Source organism: Liolophura sinensis, chromosome 1 (genome assembly GCF_032854445.1).
Source record: "Liolophura sinensis isolate JHLJ2023 chromosome 1, CUHK_Ljap_v2, whole genome shotgun sequence".
Lineage (NCBI taxonomy): Eukaryota > Metazoa > Mollusca > Polyplacophora > Chitonida > Chitonidae > Liolophura > Liolophura sinensis.
This window is the reverse complement of record NC_088295.1, coordinates 38,996,854-39,018,419: the sequence shown is the minus strand read 5'-3', so window position 1 is coordinate 39,018,419 and position 21,566 is coordinate 38,996,854. Positions and strand designations below refer to the sequence as shown.

The 21,566-nt window shown below is 38.7% G+C and overlaps 2 protein-coding genes across 2 annotated transcripts; one reads left to right on the top strand and one right to left on the bottom strand.

Moving 5' to 3' along the window:
- The first annotated feature begins 689 nt into the window (after window positions 1–689).
- Window positions 690–14,866, top strand: LOC135461885 (midasin-like). Its single transcript, XM_064739156.1, has 22 exons — window positions 690–773; window positions 1,253–1,498; window positions 2,057–2,194; window positions 2,812–2,944; window positions 3,186–3,328; window positions 4,001–4,171; window positions 4,727–4,871; window positions 5,176–5,321; window positions 5,600–5,713; window positions 6,141–6,299; window positions 6,757–6,858; window positions 7,387–7,503; window positions 7,724–7,921; window positions 8,072–8,263; window positions 10,603–10,686; window positions 11,247–11,362; window positions 12,185–12,359; window positions 12,746–12,819; window positions 13,174–13,288; window positions 13,421–13,633; window positions 14,103–14,150; window positions 14,550–14,866. Exons 2-22 carry the CDS (start codon window positions 1,295–1,297, stop codon window positions 14,685–14,687), a joined length of 2,925 nt encoding a protein of 974 aa, XP_064595226.1. The 5' UTR covers window positions 690–773; window positions 1,253–1,294; the 3' UTR covers window positions 14,688–14,866.
- A 1-nt stretch (window position 14,867) lies between these two features.
- LOC135461884 (uncharacterized) lies at window positions 14,868–21,504 on the bottom strand. The gene is made up of 4 exons (XM_064739155.1): window positions 21,386–21,504; window positions 19,648–20,306; window positions 18,376–18,520; window positions 14,868–17,705 (listed from the first exon to the last, which is right to left on the bottom strand). Exons 1-4 carry the CDS (start codon window positions 21,466–21,468, stop codon window positions 17,552–17,554), a joined length of 1,041 nt encoding a protein of 346 aa, XP_064595225.1. The 5' UTR covers window positions 21,469–21,504; the 3' UTR covers window positions 14,868–17,551.
- Between the last annotated feature and the right edge of the window lie 62 nt (window positions 21,505–21,566).

Genomic DNA, 21,566 nt, shown 5'->3' with positions numbered 1-21,566 from the left:
ACTAGCCAAAGGTCAGTGGTTTAACTCCCTGCAGTCTGTATGGCATTTATCTATTTTTTCTATGGTTGAAGATAAATGAGTTCATGTACAGAAATATTGTACAAAAAATAAAGTTTATTAATATTAGTAAGATTAACAGATAGTTTATTCTTTGTTGGTACAGGTCTGATGTTAGTACCTTATCGAGGGAGATAATTGGTCTTAAAGATGCAGTACCAAAGATGGAGACTGTTGCTGAGCAATTCAATGACCCAGATAGTGGCTGTGCTTGTTGTCTGAATGAAGTTCTGTATTACATGTGCGAGGAAATTACAGGAAGATGTGCAGAGTTTAAGGACTGGGAGAAGAGCCTATCTTCTGAAGCTGAAGTGGATGGCACTAAGACTAGAACAAACTCCCAAGACTTTGCTGAATCTATGGAAAGTCTTTTGGTGACCATTTTACTGGCCATTCAGAATGTGTTGAAAAGGGTCAGTGATGAACCAAAACAAGGTCAAACTGATCCTAATGAAGATGGTAAGTACTCATTTTCTGAACATAGCTGTAGTTGTATTTCACATTATTAACTTCAGTGTAAAAGTGGTAGAATATAAAATATAAAATGTTGTGCCCATTTTGGGCACATTGAAAATTTCTGCTCTGCCGTGACAATACTAAAGCTATTACCTGTGTTTGGGGTTGCAGAAGACTCTGGGACTTTGAAGGACAAACATTTGACCTGTAACCTTCACTCTTACCTTAAGGAGGATCTGGCTGCTCTCAACTGTCAGAAGGTGTGCTTTCCTTGAACATAGTGTGGTTATAATTGTATATGCATTTATGATTTGTCATAGAGAGGAAAAATGTTAATTTTGTGGATCTACTTGTGGTAGCATGTTAAGAAACATAGATATCATTGTTAGTTCAGATACATTTTGTCATGTGTAAATCAGAAACGAAGAACATTTTCAAGAAACCTCATTAAATTCACCGACCTTCATCAAAACATTGCCCTGCTCAGTATCATGTAAAATGTAGGCGTCATGTGGTGTGTGTAAACAAAGTATGTCTTAACTCAGAAAGCTCAGGTGGAGAAATCATGACTGCTAAAGCATGACCTTAGTGGCTCAGTTGTTGTAGGGATCTTTTAGTGGATGCTATTTATCTTTGACCAACAAGGCATGTGGTATACATGTACCATGAGAAAATTAATGTTCATTATATCAGTGAATAAATAAATCAGTGAATCAGTTTTGTGTTTTGGGCTTCTCAGGTGACTGCTGAATTGTCAAGGTTAGTAGGGCAGATCCGATCCATGTACAGTGTGAGGTGTTTTACATCCCAGCCCACTGTCCCCACCCCACAGGACTGTCTCCTGCGCCTCACTCAGTGCCTACCCCTTCTGCAGCAGTACTCAACCCTCGTGGAGTTCTACCTAGCCCAGGTCATCTCTACCCACAGGGTCACTGGGAAGCTGCTCTCTGTACTCCTTAAAGTTTTTACCGAACTTGCTGTCAAGGTCAGTGGTGTTAGCCTCTTAATGGAATGTACGCTAACAAAATCACGTAATATTTCTCCCATGACAGAATTGAACACGTAACCTGATAGTGAGCTGGATTGATCTTAGAATGGTCTTTTGAAGTTTGTTTGGAAAGTAGGTTGATATCCTATTAGAACGATGGAAATGTCAGCCAAAAGTGACATGTTTTTGCTCTAGAAAAGAACTTTTTGAGGTTCAATGGGCAATGGAATGGAGAAATGGCATAAATGAGTGAGCTCTAAATCCTCAGCATTGAGTTTTCATTCTGTGAAGATATTATAATTTTTCTGCTCTGTGCTGGCATGCGTATGTACATGTAAAGGTTGTGATCTGATTGGTCTCACATCATGGGCCTTAGCTCTTAGATCTCAGTTATTACTATATTTTTATCTGTGATGTGAAAGATTGTCCTGGATGGAGAAGGCCTGACAACTGTCTTTAAATATTCTCCAGTGCATCAATCACCATAAATATCCAATCAGACAAACAAATTTGGTTGATGTTTATTTTATTTTTTATTTTTTTTTTTGTTACTAGGGTTTCTGCCTGCCAGCAGAGTTTGCTGGGGAGATGGACGGAAGTGGGGCCACAGAGTTTGAGGACATTGAGGGTGGGGGACTTGGAGAGGGAGAGGGGACCAAGGATGTCAGTGACCAGATAGAGAATGAAGATCAGGTTAGTGGGATGTTAACTCATTCTAATGAAAAGAAATTCATGTATGTATTATGAGAAGTAAACAATGATGTTATTTATAACTGTTATGATTGTCAGTAACCTGCGGATGGTCGTGGTTTCACGGAGCGTGGCCTGGTTTCCTCCAACCATATTGCTGATCTCCATCGTATAAGTGAAATATTCTTCAGTACAATGGAAAACAGAAAAGAAATAATTAATAATGATCTAACTTTTGCAGAGTGTTGTTAATTGATAAAATTTTACTAAAGAAGTATATGAAGAACTTCTTAAGACATAATACACAACTCACGTGTGATCTCACGTCCAGCCTGATTTATGTGATAATTGGCCAATCGGAGAGTGTTTTACTTCTGCTTAGTTGAGAAGTTAGCTTGCTTGTACATTCTCCACAGACATTTTTGTTTAAAGAGTTTAATACTGAAGTACATTTACACTTCATCCAGCAACTGTCAGCCATATGAACAGTTAACAAATAACACTTTCTGTGCAATTTGTTTTCCATTGATTTACACTTTTTTAAAAATTTATATTTCCAAGTGCTTCCTAAAAAGTCTAAAATATGCTGTGATATTAACTTGTTGTTACCGTTGCCACAGTTACACGAGGCTCAGAAGGCAGGGGAGAAGAAGGAAGAAGAATTATCTGATCAGCCAGATGTCCCATCTGAGGACAACGCCATTGAGATGTCTGATGACTTTGAAGGGAAGATGCACGACCTTGACCCAGCTGGTATGATAACTGATTGACCTTAACCACATTGTGTTTATCAGGTTTTTTAATATCAAGCTGCTTGGTGGCTGTTGAGTGATCCATTTATTTATATCTTTTAAGTTGTACTGTGATTAAAACTTTCAAGAACATTAAGTGATTCGTTGATTAAGACTTTCAAGGGCATTAAGTTGTACGGTGATTAAAACTTGTAGAGTCATGAAGTGATACCTAATGTGTTGATGTCTCTGTAATATGTCAGACGGTGAGGAGGATGAGGATGATGGTAATGATGAAGAAGAGAAGCTGGACAAGCAGCTGGGTGATGTGGACGGGGAGGGAGCAGACAGACTAGATGAGCAGATGTGGGGCAGTGATAATGAGGAGGAGGATGCTCAGGACAAGGTCAGTGCTTCAGCCCCTTGTTACCCTTGTCTCAATTCTCTCCTTCAGTGCTTCAGCCCTTGTTACCCTTCTCTCAACTCTCTCCTTCAGTGCTTCAGCCCCTTGTTACCCTTCTCTCAATTCTCTCCTTCAGTGCTTCAGCCCCTTGTTACCCTTGTCTCAACTCTCTCCTTCAGTGCTTCAGCCCTTGTTACCCTTGTCTCAACTCTCTCCTTCAGTGCTTCAGCCCCTTGTTACCCTTGTCTCAACTCTCTCCTTCAGTGCTTCAGCCCCTTGTTACCCTTGTCTCAACTCTCTCCTTCAGTGCTTCAGCCCTTGTTACCCTTGTCTCAACTCTCTCCTTCAGTGCTTCAGCCCCTTGTTACCCTTGTCTCAATTCTCTCCTTCAATGCTTCAGTCTGAATACATGCTAAAAAGAGTTGTCAGTTATATCAGAAAGGCATGTAGGAAAAGTGTATGAATTTGGTTAGTTTTATGCTTAACTATTAAAAGGTTATTTCACCAACAAATAAGGACACCAAAGGAACCTCTGGGCTTTGCCTTACTTTGTCGGTTATCAGTATCTCAGTCTTCAACAAAATTGACTGAGTCTTCTAATCAAAATTTTAGATAGCTGGAACACCTTTGTGCCATTGTAATAGATTTGCTCTGTGAAATTAGCAGGATAGTAAGGAAGAGACTGGCCCAGGGGCAGGTAAGCAGACCGAGAGTGAACTGGTTGCCAAGGACGACCTGCCTGACAAGTCTGAGAGAGAAGGGGAGAGGGAGGGGGAGATGGAACCCCAGCCTGAGGATGGGGAGGCAGAGGAGCAGAAGTCACACAACCTGGAAAAGCTAGATGAGGTTAGCCAACTAATGTGCTTTTCACAAAATGATCAATGGATATTCATATAGCTTTAAGCTAAATCTAACAAATTCACTTTCTCAAGAAACATACAAGTGTTTGACTACATGGAAGAGTAGGCAGATGTTTATGGCTGAATTATTCATGATATGCGCACACTATAACATGCTGGTTGTCTGAAAGGGTATGTTGGATATAGGTTTCAAAGTTTGTTAAAAGGTGAAAGTTTTGAAAGTGTTGAAAGGAGATCTGAAGTAACAAAATAATATTGAAGCTTTTGAGTTTGAATAAAGGTATACATGTAAGTGATGAAAGTAAATCTTTAGTATGGTAAATGACTTAAAATTTCTCCCAAAGAGTTTATTTTAGAGAAAAGTAAATATCATAAAATAGTACCTGGTGCTGAAACTCACTGTTTTTCAGTAGGATGTTTTTCCAGTACAGTTATTCAGTAGGATGTTGTCTTACCTCCCAGACAAAGCTTCACACATATGCTTCCTTGGAAAGTTTTGTAAACCTAGCTGAAGATACCTTGTTTAATGTTTTGGCTGCAGAGTGAGTATGATGACAACCAGGTGGATCCTCACAACAAACAACCTCCAGAAGAACAGCCAGATGCCCTTGACCTTCCTGATGACCTTAACCTTGATGAGGAAGAAGGTCAGGAGACTAGTGAGGACAAGCAGGCCGTGGAACATGGTTAGTGTTTTTGATATATTGGTAGCCTGTGTAATGTATAGCCAGTCCTCCCATATGTTGGAAGGTCTTCCAGCAATCTGCAGATGGTTGTGGATTTTCCCTCGGTTTTCCACTCACCATAGTATAATTGAAATATTCAGCACAAAAGACCAATCAAATGCCAATAAATAAATAGAATGCATAGCCTTAATTTTCAAGAATAGGATTGCGAGCATGGGTCCTGGAACAATTCCTTTAGGTTGTGATGTAGAGCTGGCCAACTGTTGTTGTTGTTGACTAATGCACAGTGCTTCCCAACTTGCAGAAATAAGTGAGGAACAAAATATACCAGATGTTCCCGAGGATACGAATGAGGACGAACCTGAGGATTCAGAGGACAAAGCAGGAGAGGACAAAAAGGATAACCCTGAAGATAGAGACTCTGAGGATGCAACAACACGTGAGCCTGAGGTGAATGTTTGTGTCCTTGAAGTGAAATGAATATGGTGCTCATTGGGCCAGCCAACAGACAGGCGGTCATAACAGAATAAGACTTTTTACACTTATTAGTTATGTAATTGATCTAGCCGTCTGTCTCCCCTCTAGTGTGGCATGTATTCCAGCAATAGCATTAGGACTTTATCAGATTATGTAGTGCTACAGATCTACAGTTTAGATTTTGGATACTAGACTGTCAATAGACCTGTTTCCTGGGGAGATTTTGAAACTGTTACGTGATATATTTCCAGGAGGATATGGATACAGAACAAAGCTTGGACACACAACAACTGGCTGAGGATGATACACCTGATGACTCTGAGACTAACAAAGATGGTAAACACGAGGAAGGCCTTGACCCACAGGTGAGTAGTTGGTAGTGAAAAGGGCATCTTACCTGTGTTGAAAGCAAAAATATTTCTATTTTTGGAATAGAAATTGGCAACTTTGTTTTCATTAACCTTTTATCTTACTTCTCAGTGAAGCTTTATCCTGGCAACTATTAAAGACTGTACAAGGATTTTCTTTGTTGAATAACCTGTATCCAGGTATATGGTATAAAGTTCTCATACCACAAACTCCAGCACATGCTGGCTTTCTCTCTGCTGGGAAGGTGGAAAGGTCTGGCAGCAACCTGTATATAATCGTGGGTCTCCCCCAAGCCTCTGGCCTTTCCTGCCACAAGAATGCTGGCTGCTGTTGTGTGTACATGTAAGTGCAAAATTCTTGAGTACGACATCAAACACCAATGGAATAAATAAATAAATCATACCACAAACTTATTATATTCAGGATAACCTGGAAGAAGAGGTACATCACAAGGACAGTCTTCAGTCAGAGGAGGCAGAAATGGCAGAGATGCAAGGGCAGACAACTCATGGTGTGGAGGAGACAGAGCAGTCAGAGACAGCCAAAGATCGAGCAGGGACCAGTGAAAACAACCAAGATGAGGTGAGGGACATTCTTCAACTGAAATTTTTTAGCTATTAGCTATGAATGATCTGACTTCAGTTTCCAGGGGAATTCATGTATGCATGCATCCTATGGTTTTACGCTGTAAGTGAAATTTATAATAGTAGGTTAACTCGAAGAACTACACATGGTTGTGCATTGAGCCGTGACAATTCCATTCGCCCATTGTTTCACTGAGGGTTTTATTCCAAAGCATGTTTTCTACTAGCATTTGTATGGACTGCCATTTTGGCTCATGTCACACTTCGCATAGTGAGGGAGTTATCCTGTTCAGTGTTATCTGTGATCATATTGTTACACTAATGAAAAAAGAAACTCAGTTCTCCATGCTAGGAGTTTGATTCTGAACACAAATTCAGCACCGGACTCAGATGTACATGAAAATTTTATAAGGGTAAAACTTGAATATTATACCTTTGAATTATTTTTGATTCAGAGTGATGGCACAGGTCAGTCTGTGTCACAGCTGAGTGAGGGTCATGAGGGGCAGACGTCCACACAGGTCAGCCAGGGAGGCTCTACACAGGAGAATAAACAGGTAAACATCAGACAGTTTACATTGGAGGTTAGGATGTGGTCATGCCAGGTTTTGATCAGTTGCCTGTAGAAAGCTTACTACAGATACATTACACGCATCATCTACGGTAACCTTATACCTTATTTCTCCTAATTTTTGGAACACCTGGTCTGCTCATTTCAGCCAGTATATATGTAATTGTAACAGGAATATTGAGTTTCTTTTTTTGTCACATCGTTAGACTATCTAATGAAAAACACATTCATATCTTTACTTTTCCAAAAGGCTGGTAAAGATTGTAATATTTTACTTTCACCACTGCTAATATCTGTCGCAAAAATTAGAAGAATTAGGGTGGTAAAAAAAAAGCTTCTCTGTCCAATGTTTGATGGATCAGTTATTGTATCAAGGAAAATTAACAGAAATTAACAGAAAAAATAGACAGAAGAGTTCTTGAATCATTTAGGGCTTTTTCATTTCGCTCTGAAGTGGACATCATGTTTATACAAAGCAGATTTTTCAGTGCTGATTGACTTTGTGTGTTTTCAGAAGCAGAAGCATAAACCTGGTGTGAGTGACAGTAAGAGAAGTTTGGGCTCTGTAGAGGAGAAGTACAAACGACTCACAACTCAGGACAACACCTCTGAGCAAGCGGAAGAAAATGAGGTCAGTTAAACTGTTGTCACCAGGTGGCAGATGAGATGATGTGTTACTGTTTCTTGTGAGGATGGTCTCCAACTTTATGAACAATAATCCTGTAACAAGCCAGCCGGGGATCTAGTCTCACCTTAGCTCGTTTGGTTGTAACAATGTCAAAAATTAAATTTACGAGGTTGCATATCACCGTTCACTTGAACAAAATTGTCGATATTGACTGTACTCACAGGACACCCAAAAAGATGGAGCTGATTTGTTTGAGCACATCAAAGACACTGATGCTCACAGTGACATGCAGACGTTAGACGTGGCCACATCAGACCAGCAGGAGGAGCAGCCCATACCAAATAAGGACATGGAAGAGGCTGAGCCAATGGAAGAGGAGGCAGAGTCTGTCAGACCAGATGAGAGACAAGAGGAAAACAAGGTGAGATTGGAAGTAGAAATGAAAGTCCTCTGAAATAAAAGTATAATTTAAGAAAATTGATGATGTATGTCTCGTAAACTGAGCACATTTGTTCTTGTATTGTTAATAAATATTTTTGCCCTTCTCAGAATTGTTTTCTGTGTTACAAAGGACCAAGAAGCAATCAAAGAACTAAAACCAGGCAAGCTGAAACCTCCAAAAGCTGAAGATGGTGAGAGCAAGGGAGAGGACTCTGGTGAAGCACAGAAGTATGTTTCTACTGGAGATCGAGTGCTCACCATGACCGCTGAGAGAGGACCTGAATCTACCATCCATACAGCCCTTGAGCATCTTAACATAGAGGTAATTTGAGGGATATTACATGTTAAATTCTGTTGATGAGAGGGTTGGTTTTCATTATCCATGCCCGGGCTCAAAAAAAAAAAAAAAAAAAAAAAAAAAGAATAAACAAATGGATCTCTCAAGTGTCACATTCTAAAGTTACTGAATGCACATTTTCTTGTGACATGTGGATGGAAGGTGGTAATCATTGGTTTAAGATATCCATCAAAGGGTAGAATGTACTTGTGCGTGACACACTCTGCAGAAAGTCTCATATAACTACAAATCAGTAGAGTTACTGACAAACTGTTGTCATGTGATTTTCATCCACTCCTGAAGAAGAATAGTTTTGAGTGTGGCATAAAACACCCATGAGATAAACAGATGTTGTAAGACTGTTGCTGCCTTCACTGGTTTCATCTGAGTTGTCGTCTCCGTGACTACACAGGTGTGAAGCAAGGCTAGAGGATAACTTCTGTGCGTGGATTGATGGCTGAGTGTAGTCCCCTTCAGACATCTGTCGTGCAGAGGACAACATACATACAAGTACATGTCACTACAGAAGTGTAACATTTGTGATAACATTGTCATCACATAACAGAATCGGTATCGGTAGCATACACTATCTTCTATTGCTTCTATGGCTGAATGGTGCCTTTCAAATGCTAATGCAATGTGTGGGTTCAAACCCACCTTTGGACAGTGAAATTGTAGATTCCTCCACTCTTTTTGTTGATGAGGCCTTCTTGACAAAAAACGGTCAGAGATAAGGTTGTAGTAGAGCACCTGTCTTTCTGCAATCCGATATGCAGATCTGTACGTCACAGGTGGGAAAGTTTGTTAGTAACTTGCCCAAGGGCAGCCTGGTTTCCTTCATTCATAAAACTCATGACCGCTATATTACTGAATATAACTGAAAACTTCTTGAATATGACATTAAATAACAACGGAATAAATAAATAAATAAATAAAAGGCTACTGTGGCAGTTCCAAGTAAGCTGTATAAAGGTTAAGTTGTCACTGGCATGCCACTAGATGTAGGGCACCATAAGCATCACCTACATCAGGCATCTTACATTCTCCTATGCTTCCTCTAGTGAGAGTGGTTTGTGGGAGTGGTAGCCAGCTAACTGGTGTATTTTCACAATTCATAAAGCCACGAACACTCATTCATTCATCTTGTTATTAAATGTAACTGGATGCAGAGTTTGTTGTGTCTGGTCATATGCGTACAGAAAGCTGTAATAAATCGCTTGATCCCACCATGAAAGGCTCATGTGGGACACACTTTGCAGAAAATCTATCCTTACTTGCGTCTCAGATTATTCCTAAACAGCATTAAGTAGAGTTACATGTTAGATGTGTTGAGAGGCAAACTGTAGGGATGTTATTCTATATCCCACTCATCACATGGACAATTCTTGAGTGTGGCATAAAACATCAATCAGGTAAATACATTTTGACTGTTGCTGCCTTCACTGGTTTCATCTGAGTGGTTGTCTCCATGACTACACAGGTGTGAAGCAAGGCTAGAGGATAACTCTGTGTGTGGATTGATGGCTGAGTGTAATCCCCTTCAGACATCTGTCATGCAGAGGACAACATGTATGTGTACATGTATTGTAACATTTGTGGAATTCTACATTGGTACCAAGATGTATGCTACTGAAATGGCCTTTCACCACAGAGTACCAACAAGGATAAGCGTTCTTTGTGGCATACCACAGTGTACCAGTGAGGATAAGGGTTCTTTGTGGCATACCACAGAGTACCAGTGAGGATAAGGGTTCTTTGTGGCATACCACAGTGTACCAACGAGGATAAGGGTTCTTTGTGGCATACCACAGTGTACCAACGAGGATAAGGGTTCTTTGTGGCAAACACAGAGTACCAACAAGGATAAGGGTTCTTTGTGGCATACTGCTAGCTCACCACGAGCACACTTGCAGCAAGCATGTAGCATTTTCCTACTTTCCTTGTTAGAATCTGTACATGTGGAAAAGGAAACCAGCCAAGCAGTTTTTCATGTACATTGTATTTTCATTATCCCACAAGATACCGCTAGCAGGCTCAATAGGAGATAGATAAGGCTGGTTCAGTTTGATGTTAGCCACTTTGATTTTATTCAAAATAGTTTGTTCTTTAATCCTGTCATTAGTCGCTCTGAGTTGAAATCCACCCCATGCACAGCCGAGGGAAGGTCTTGGGAAGATCTTCAGAAACCTGTGGATGGTCGTGGGTTTCCCCCGATCTCTGCCTGATTTTCTCCCAGTGAAATATTCTTGACTATGGCATAAAACACCAATCAAATAAATAAATAAACTTTAATTGTAAATGTATTCTTTATTCTGTACAAACAGGAAGAAAATGTAGATGTTGAGAAATTGAGATCAGAGTTAGAGGAGCGTCTTCCGGCATGGCACCAAACACAAACCTTACACACAGTGAGTATTTCCTTTACACATTAACATGTAACCTATAAAACATTTGTATGCTAGCCCAAGATAAAAGCTTGGCCAAAGTAGCAGCTGTCTATTTAGATACTAAATGTTGTGTTCTTTGCATTATATGTTAATGGATTTTGAGCATAGCCAGTCTTTTGACTACAGCTTTATATATTTATTTTTATTAAAGCTGAAATATAGAAACCAATATCACTTTTGCAGTTGTGAGGGTGCAGAGTTTTATTCCCTCAACATTTTTTTTTCTTCACAAATGTGGCTGTAGTGAGTTCAGCATGAGTGCGTGCTGGCTTCCTCTCTCGTATGTGGAAAGGTCCCTCAGCAACCTGCGGATGGTTATGAGTTTATTCACCCGGTTGCCTCCCACCATAATGCTGGCCGTCATCATTTAAGTGAAATGTTCTTGATTACAGCGTAAGACGCTAATTAACTAAAAAACAATACTAAATTTGTTCTATTCAAAACAGTAGAACAATGAACTTGAAGGCTCCATGAACATGTTATGTGATGAATGCTAAGTTTATGTCATCTGTATGTTACAGTCAAATGAAGCAATGGAGGCATGGTTCAGATATGAAACTATCACCTCCAGCCTCTCTCAGGAGCTCTGTGAACAATTGAGGCTGGTATTAGAACCCACTCAGGCCACTAAGCTCAAGTAAGTCGCTCATCTGTAATCCTCGTAATGTTAGTTTGTGACAGGTGGGCCTTTTTGCCAGAGTGGGCATAAAGTTAATGTATGGTGAAACAATGCTTCAGTGCAAGATTTACATGTTATTAAATCTCGATATAGCATTGTATCACATCACATTACATTACATTACTGCATTCTGTAGAGTGGCAGCCATGGGCTTGTCTGCTTTGTAAAGATAATTGCAAAAAAAAAATATCATGATCCATTTGCTGCTTTCATACACTTTTGTCTGCTACCAAATACTAGAAGATTAGAAAATCAAATGGAATTGAGTAAGCAATAAAAGATCAGTGTGGTAAAGTTATGTAATCAATGGTTTAGTCATATTGATGGGAATGTTTCACCCATCTTGATATTTTAATTTTGATATACGGTAGGTATGTTTTTCACAGAAAGTTTATAGTATCTGTATATTACAATCTGAAGAATTTTTTCGTAGTGTAAAATCAATATAACTTTTTATATAATAAGTTGTTTGAAATGTTTTACAACTAATTGTATGTATATTAATGATTTTAACTTATATCTTTTTATAAAACCTGCTTGGCATGCTAGGTTAGTGTGCAAGCTCAGCACGAAGAAGCTTCCCACCAATGTGGTTGCTACGAGTTCAAGTCCAACTCATGCTGGCTTCCTCTCCTGTCATACTTGAGAAGGTTAGCCTGCAAACTGCTGATGCTTATGGGTTTCCCCAACCATAATGATAGTCGTCATAGTATAAGTGAAACATTTTTGAGTACAGCATAAAACACAAATCCAATAAATAAATAAATACATTTTTTTAAGGGGAGACTACCGCACAGGAAAACGTCTGAATATGAGGAAGGTGATTCCATACATCGCTAGCGAGTTCCGCAAAGACAAGATCTGGTTACGGAGGACGAAACCGAGTAAGAGGGAGTATCAGATCCTAGTCGCCGTGGACGACTCCTCCAGTATGATGGATAATCACTCTAAACAGGTGAGGCTGGCATTGTCCATAATAGCTATTTAACATTGGTAGAAAAACAGTCGGGATGAGCTTATTAATATCGTGCAATTCCTGTACTTTGGGGTGTCTCAGTTATATAAGTTTGCACATGTTGGTATGTTTTTAGCATCGATAAGCCATTCCATACATGGCTTTGTCAGTTGGTCGGTCGTAAGCGAAAAACGACATTGACTCACTGGATGTCACATCTATTGAAAATCTATGTATTGTTATGCATATGCATGTATATGTAAGTGTAATTTGCAGGCCTGTATGGATGCATGTCAGGGTAATGTCAACAATTAATGTGATAGTATACATAACATTTAGCTGGAAAATTATGCCAATAATAAAGTATTGGGTGTTTTCATTTACAGCTGGCATTTGAATCTCTAGCCGTTATATCCAATGCCCTGTCATTATTGGAGGCTGGACAGCTGGGCATCTGCAGGTAAAAATACTCAGTCTCCATGTGTATGCTAATACTGCATATACAGAAAGTGTCAAGTGTGCATAACTAGTTTCTGATGAATTTTAAGGTCCTGTAAGACCTTAGTCATAATTTTCTCAAAATAAAATAGACAGCCTTAACTTTCTTATTAAAATAGACAGCCTTAACTTTCTTATTAAAATAGACAACCTTTACTTGTTAAAATAGTGTTGTGGGAATAGATTGTCACAGGTATTCTCATTGCTTGAGGTTTTACAAATTGTGATCGGGATACCTTAAATAAAGCATTGATGATGCAGAAACTCAATGAGAAATGAAGGTCCAAATTTAGATTCATGTATTTGACACTTTTAGTTTTGGGGAGTCCGTGAAAGTGTTACACCCATTCACAGAACAGTTCACCAGCCAATCAGGAGCCAGGATTCTTCAGCAGTTTACATTTGAACAGAAAAAGACCAAGATTGCTCAGGTTTGTTTTGTATCCTGTTAGTATTAAAATAGCTTGATATTAAGTCAAATAAATAAAAAATAATATTGTGGAGAGAAGATGATGCTTTGTACTTGAATATTTCTGACATGGAATGTTATTTTAATGCTGCAGCTTCTGAAGGAAGTGACAGGTGTGATGTTGGATGCACGAACCAAACAGCTGGGTGCTGCCGGTTGGTCTGAGACAGCTCAGCTCCTGTTGGTTGTGTCTGATGGCCGAGGACTGTTCATGGAGGGCATGGATGTGGTGAAGACTGCTGTCAGACAGGCGCGGGCTGCTAACATCTTCTTGGTGTTTGTCATCATTGACAACCCTCAGTGTAAGGTGAGAACACAGGGAGGTGGGGGGGGGGGGGGGTAAGTGTTAATAAGCCTAAGGGCAAGTTCAGAGTTCTGAATATGTGCTAGAACTGTGCCAAGAGAGGCATCAATTGAATCAAAACAAGGAGACAGTCTCGCTTTAGATGTAGCAAACTGAAAGATTTGTGGTGAACAGATTGTATTATCCCAACTGCATCACCACTCCAGCTGACACAGACAGAGCTTGTTATGCACAGATAAGTTCCCTCCAACATGTCGGGAACTGTTTCACTGGTTTTAAAGAGGTGTTTGTCAAGTACCTGTTTACAGTGCTGTATTTCATTTTCTGTGTCTCTACCTGCAAGCATGACTGGTGTCATGGCAGTAAAAAAAACTCTTGAGCGCAGCATTGAACACCAGCCAAATACATGTAAATAAATAAAAATCATGAATCTATCTTACGCAGATTGAAAACTGTATTTATATTTCCCCAGGATTCCATATTAGATATCAAAGTGCCACATTTCAAGGGCTCCGGTCAGGTAAGCATTCAGCCCCAGATTTCCATTGTTAGTCTGTTGTTGTTTCCATAATGAGAAAATGGTGACAGCATGTCTATCATACACTTAATAGTTTATAGTGTGATTAGGACATTGCATGTGACAAAGATGTAAAAGTGACGTGTTGTTTCTTTGTTATGTACAATCACCATTTGAAGAGTGTTAAACTGATGAGTTTGTATATGGCTAGCAGGCAACATAAAACCAAACTGAATCAAACACAAATTGATTAGTATCCGAAAACTGCAGAAAACTATTGAACTTTGTAAATTCAGCCTTGGTTAGAATTGTTTCAGCATTGACCGTTCTGCAGTTCTTTCAAGTAGCAAACAAGTGAAATAAACATTTAAGTTTCGACTCCATTTTCTCTTCCATTTCCAGCTGCCAGAAATCCAGTCATACATGGATCACTTTCCCTTTCCCTTTTACCTGATCTTGCGTGACATCAACTCCTTGCCATCCACTCTGAGTGATGCCTTACGACAGTGGTTTGAGTTGGTCACAGCCTCTGACAGATAATGCGGCAAATTTACAGTGACTGTGATTGGGGTAGATGATATTCTGAAGGAACCAATCATTGCTTTTGTGTTGTGGTTAACGCTGTTTACATTTTGATGCAGGATTTAATTGGGTGGACTGCTGTAATACGAGCTGTGATGTTCATTCTCTTCAGTATTATGTGCCTTGCAAATTTTGTTGTTTTTTGGCATTAAAATTATTATGTACTTTACATAAATAGGTATACTTGTATTTTGTAAATAACACAAATGACAGTACCATTGTTATGTCTTACTATGCACATGGGCATACATGTTCATTACACAGTGTGTACGTCTAATTTATATTAAGAACGTTGTTTGAATCTGAATGATGCTGTATAGAGGCGGTGTTTGAGAATGAAGCAATTATGTGTGGAAGCTTCCGCCTTTTTTACAAATGTTCCGATACACAGATATTAAGGAATTCTACTTGCATCATGTAGTTGATTTTTTGGGTTATGGCAGCTTATCAGGTTCAGTTTGTTACCTTGCTCTCGCATTGTAGTGCACACTTGATTCTGGGTAATTGACTCCTTACACAAAAAAAAATATTCCTAGAGAATTTATATGTGTATATATTGGCTTGCCATGTATTTGTGGTTGATTTTGTGTTGAGACATCCATTCAGCTTACGCAATTTTATTTATATGGATTGTTACGAATAATAGACTTACGTATTGTAAGGAAGTTGATAGCATTCAGCATCATAATAACTTTGTAAATAATATGTCAAAACTTTGTTCTGGCTTAACATGTCTGTTTGTCCACTGCTTTTTTTGTTTTGTTTTTAAGATATGTATAAATAACTTACATATGAAGATTGTTAACAGTTAATGCTTTGGTCAGGTAAATTGATGTAATGAACTGAAAACCATTGTGACAAAATATATTGCAATATATTTCGTAAAATACAAAATAAATGTTTAGTGGGGATAGAGATCCACAAACACTTACAAGACAATGTTCCTACATTCTGTTTATTCTCTACTTGGCAAAACACAGATACTTGTACACATGGATCAGAGGGAGCGACCTGACACAGCATTCTGTAAAAATGAGCGTGATTTGATTGGCTTAATCAGCATGCCTTAATTTTAGTATTTAGTTAGTAATTTCAGAGAAGCCCTCTAGTGAACAATACAAGGGTTCAGGTTTAAGATGTAGACTGTCTACTGGCCTATCCATTGGCAACTGCTCCAATACATGTATATGACAGTGTTTGAGATTATACGCTCACAGACTAAAAAACTTTATGTTCAAATCATTATAGGGATAAAAAGGGATATTTAAACACATCGAAATATAACATGCGCTATGGAGATCTAAAGTCAAAATTTTGGAAGGTTTTTCAAAGGCACTGGGGATATTATGGCATTAGGGGTAACAATGGGCAATGAAGGCACACCAGGGGAAGTTACTTAATTTTGGTATTGACAGTTTTGGGTAATATGAAGTCATTATCACAGTGATGATACACATGCTTTATAAATGTTTGTTTCACAGAGATGTACACATAGTGAAACAAAGGGGGTTTCACAGTTGTAATACACTAGTGTCATAAAGGAGTTTCTCAGCAACAGCATTATTCTAACAACGGTGTTTCACACCAATAGTACACATACTAAGACAAACCTGGTTTGAAGGGGTATTGTAGGTTTGTAGGTTGACAATTTTAAAGTCATTAAAAATAAAGCATTGATAGTTTAGATGTGGAAGGATAATTAAGCTTAAGCTTATACTGTTGTACAAGTAGGTAAGGCATTCAGTAGCGATGCTTTCATATACACATTGTGGTGGGTCAAAGTACGGTATAGGACCTGAAATTTTCCCCATGACAAACTTCTGTATTTTACCTGATTCTGAAAGTTCTGTTGATCTTAAAAAGGCATTTCAATTTAATTTGGATATTAGGATAATATCTTATACTCGATAAATGTAACTTATAGCACCAAAGGTGATGTTTGACAACATTTATTTGCATCTAAAAGTTCACTTTTGGGGTGAAATTTTAGGTCATGTACAGTAACCATGGAAAAGGCACAAATGTAATGCATAACACGCATAAAACATTTAGGCATCCACCTCAAAATGATAAGGTCAAACTCACAGCTCATGACACTGACGAGGAATCTGAGCAGGCAAACAGCTTGGATAACTTTTGAAATTCAAGATATCAAAATACATCCATGTACATGCTACGGTATATGAGTTATCATTAGTAAAGGCACAAGTTACATGCAAGATGAACTTGCTATTTGAAATTTACTAGGGACAGTCTTGCCTTCACGTTGTAACAGTTTAGCTAGGCATGCATGATAATAAAAGCATTCGATGGTAAAGCCATAGAACACTTTATTGTTTGAATGTAATTGGGTAGGTTTCTGAAGATGCCCCAGAAACTGTACACATGTATATGTACATGTATTTGTACATGTACATAAATCAGTCCAATGACAAACATAATTATGACGGTACTGCACAGCCATGTTAATGACAAGTATAAATATATACTGACTATAAATGACAAAACAATAACTGAGGAAGTAAATGCTGAATTGTTAAAATATCTCCTACAGTAGAGACTCTACTAAACAGAGAGCAGGAGGGGGCCACTGATTGTTCCAAAAGCAAAACCCTTGGGCTGTCTAACATTGTCCATCTCACAAGATCGCTAAATTATTACATATAACTGCATTCGAGTTGGGTAACACAATTAAATACTCGTGATCTGCGGAATAATAATACTTCTTGCATACATATTAAAGATTTTTGTTGATGTTGATTTACCACAGATGTTAGTTTGTCAAGGTACACAGATGAATGATTGTTTGCATCACCATGACATTAAATAACCTCTCCTAGTGACATCTGGAAATCCTTAGATGCCTGAGTTAGGTCAGATCTGTAACGTAGCAAGTCATTCCAGCTGTTCTTACTCTTCAACATTTCTGTATTTTTGTGGGCTTCGTAGTGAAATTCAGGAGTTTTCATCTCATACCTGAGGAGAAGAAAATAAAAAGTATGAATTATTTCAGATAATAAAACCAACAGAGAATTCTTCTCTGCATTTTTGCCACAAAGACTGATTCAACCTTATAGTAGGAATATGCTAATGTCGCACTGACAAAATCTACCAAAACTGATCAATATATATCCCACTTTACGACACTTCAGGTTGTACCTGATTATTCATACCGGTGACCCTTTGCTTTATGGGCTGGATTTGAGGATACAGTTCATGTAATGCGAAATCCTGCTTATCTACATGGATTTCCATCAAAATGATAGTACTGACAAGTGATAAGTCTATCCGATAAAATGCAAAGTATGAGGGTTAGTCAACCTGGTCCAGAAATTGTATATTATTACTATATGGAGCCATGCTCACTTTTCCTCCTGAATTCTGCTCCAACATAGCAAAACCACTGAGGACTGTATTTCACCTGAAGTTTGGTATGTACAAATACAGGTTCCGAATCACATAAATGATACTTTTTTGATGCAAACACATGAGTTTTTCTAATAAGAAATAAATCAAAGTTCACAAAAGTCTATTTAAGTGTCCCCGTAAGATGAAAGTATCGATCAGAATGAAGCAAATTGTGTCACTTAAAAAATGTTAAACTTCAGATGAAGTACGGGACATCTAGAAGTATTGGCAAAGTTACCATTTGGGTCGAGGACCTCGTATTCTCTCCAGCTCTGATTGTCTTTTCATCTCTAGCAACTGTTCCTCCTCCAAACGCAGCTGCTCCATCCGCAGGCGAGACAACTCCTGCTGGTACGGGGATGTCACATACACATCTGCAGAACCTGGCATCATACAGCAGAAAAGATAAATAAAATTTGCATACATACAGATGATAAACAGAGAAATAAAAACAACATTAAATACAACAGTACATTACAACTGACAAAAATAAGGTTCTGCCTCATTGGTGTATTAGAAAGTTACATGTATTATGAAAGATTATACCACATTCAATAATGCAGTATTTCCATAATCACTTCAATTTATTACAGCACTTAAGTCATTTGAGTGAGTGAGTGAGAGTGCTTGGGGTTTAATGTTATACTTAACAATTTTTCAGTCATATGACGATGAAGCAGTCCTTAAGAGAGTATGTAATGTGCCTCCTTGTTGCAGGACGGATTTCCACCACTCTTTTATCTGGTGCAGCTTCACTGAGATGACTTACTGAAAGTAAGTAAACTGCCCCGCCTGAGCCATTTTACTGGTTTGAGTCAACCAGTTGTTGCACTTCCCCTTAATGCTGAATGCCAAGAAAGTCTTAGGTGTGACCCGACCCAGAATTGAACCTGGATCTACCACCCTCGAAGCTGACGCCCTACAAACTGAGCCATCGGTGCCTGGATTCCTCTTACCATAATACTGGCCATCGTCATACAAGTACAAATAATTTTGACTACAGCATAAAAACCAATCAAATAAATAAATAAATCAAATCAGGTTCAATCCTGGATCCCCAATTCCTGCCTTGCTACTAAACACTATTGGTCAATTGCTGGTGTTCGGTGACCAGGAAGGGTGTCCAGTTTCTTCTGCATAGCATTTTGACCCGACTGCTGTGCAAATACACTGATGTGATGAGACCAAAATAATGCTCAAAGTAATTTTCAACTACATTATAGAGCAAAAAATAAGATGGCAGAAGAAAGAACCATGACTGAGAATGATTTACCATCCAAAAGAAGCAACATTCAAGGACCACATCATACATGCATAGTGCCATCAATGCAAACTCAAACTGCCAACATGAATATAGCTGAATGCTCAGTTGCACTTATCATCTTTCATCACTCCTTTCCTCACATTGGAATTTATAAATACATGTATAATAGTGACTCGGCAATGAAACTTTTATGGCTAATTAAAACTTAGTTTTCAAATTTTAGTCCATGTGTAAATGACCACTTACCAATAGCTGGTGCTTCAGAAGTCATAAGGTACAGTTTTTCCAGGTTTTTAGTGGCATCAAAGCTCTGGTCTTTCCTTAGAGATCTTGTAGCTGATTTTGATCGCATGGGAGATCTGGACCGGGTAGGCGATCGTGATCTTCTGGGTGCCAGCTTCTGGGCAATACCGTGCTGATGTAATATAGCTGTTGGCTTAACCAAAGGAGGCTCTGGACCCACCAGTTTTGAGGCTGACATCGTGACAGGGAAATGGTGGACTTCATCTTTACCCAGATGTGATCGTACATAATCTTGCATCTCCTCAGTGCTCCGGAGTGCGTATTGCTTGGGTTTTTCTGAGGCCAGAGAAATGCCCGTAAATCCAACTGGTCGACTGACTGGTGCTACATGTCTCATTGGTACCCCCATACTGCGGAACAGTGGATACTGGTCATATTCCTCAGATAAATGCACCGGGTTTGTATACCAGCTACTGTCAGACGTAGATTTGGGTCGACCTCCAAATGACATGATGGTGTCACCCTTCTTTAGACTGGAAAGGCCTGAATCATGACTTCTGACTAGCTCCTCCGTGTAATTTTTAGGCCGATAGCCAGACGTTTGGTTCAGATTTAGTGTTGTAGTGGTATTCTGTGAATTTGTCAGATTGCCTGGTCGATCACTACAATTACAAAAAGAAGGGTTGACAAAGATATACAATGTATGTACCGGTGTGTAATATTATATATTGTATCAGGTACTATACATATATTTACACATAATTCCAAATATCCTTAACATGAAACTGTTGCACTGATTGAAAATGCAAACTTGTTTCTGATATCCTGAATTCCCTGAAACACAATCCTGAAAATATAATTTACCTGTGTAGTCACATGACACATACTGTCTACTTCACCTGGCACAGGATTATTCACTGGCATAATTTATTAATGGTTGGTTGCCTTGGTACACACAAAGTGCTACATTCTCCTTCAGTTACATCAATCATCATGTATTTTGTTCAGTTTATCCTACCCTGTTATACACACTTCATTGCACAACAAACATAAATAATTGACGATAGAACACAGCTGGATCAATAGATTTGGAATGGAGAGCCACATCTTCATGCACACACAGGCTGATTGAGCTGATTATAAATGATTTATTTATAAGAGTAAGAGTACACTAATTTTCTTTTATGTTTAATGAGCGAGCCGGCACAAAATAATTACTAAAAATGGAATAAAGATTAAACTGAAACTCCACCTTTCGATTTTGTTCGATCTCCACATTTTTCTGATATCTTTGTTTTCCTAGGCTTTCCAATCATGTAAATATGTCCTCAACAGGAAAACGGGAAATTAGATAGTTTTCAAGTTTTTAGTTTTATACCCTTTAAACAACAATTACATTTGGTGTGGCCTCAGAGTAAAAATGAAGTGGGTAACCGGTAATACAAAATACTAGCATAACTTATCACCCTGATTTGATTGAACACTATAACAATAAATGTCAAACACAGAGAAAAAAAATGGCAAAAAATAAGTAAAAGAGAAAAACACAAAAACGCAGATCTTTAAAAACTTACTTTTACACTTTTATAAATCATAGGCCTGTTTGTATATCGATATGTTAATGCATTTGGAGGGAAGAGCGCGTGCAAGTTAGTACAAGAAACTTTGACAGTTCGGGCACCGGTAGCATATTTTGACATTCAAATGATGTAAACATAATTATGTGCAACAAGAATCTCACCAAAAGGAAGGAGGAGAGTTCCCATGTAAAACAAAGTCTCTGTCTGGATTAAAGCGCTCATAAACATCCGTCGAACACATCATCCTTGGTGAACCAACCTTCGTGCATCAGCCGTTCAGTTTTGGCTGATAAAGCTTCTCTGGATACAACGCATGTGTAAACATGTTCAACCTCGGTTTCA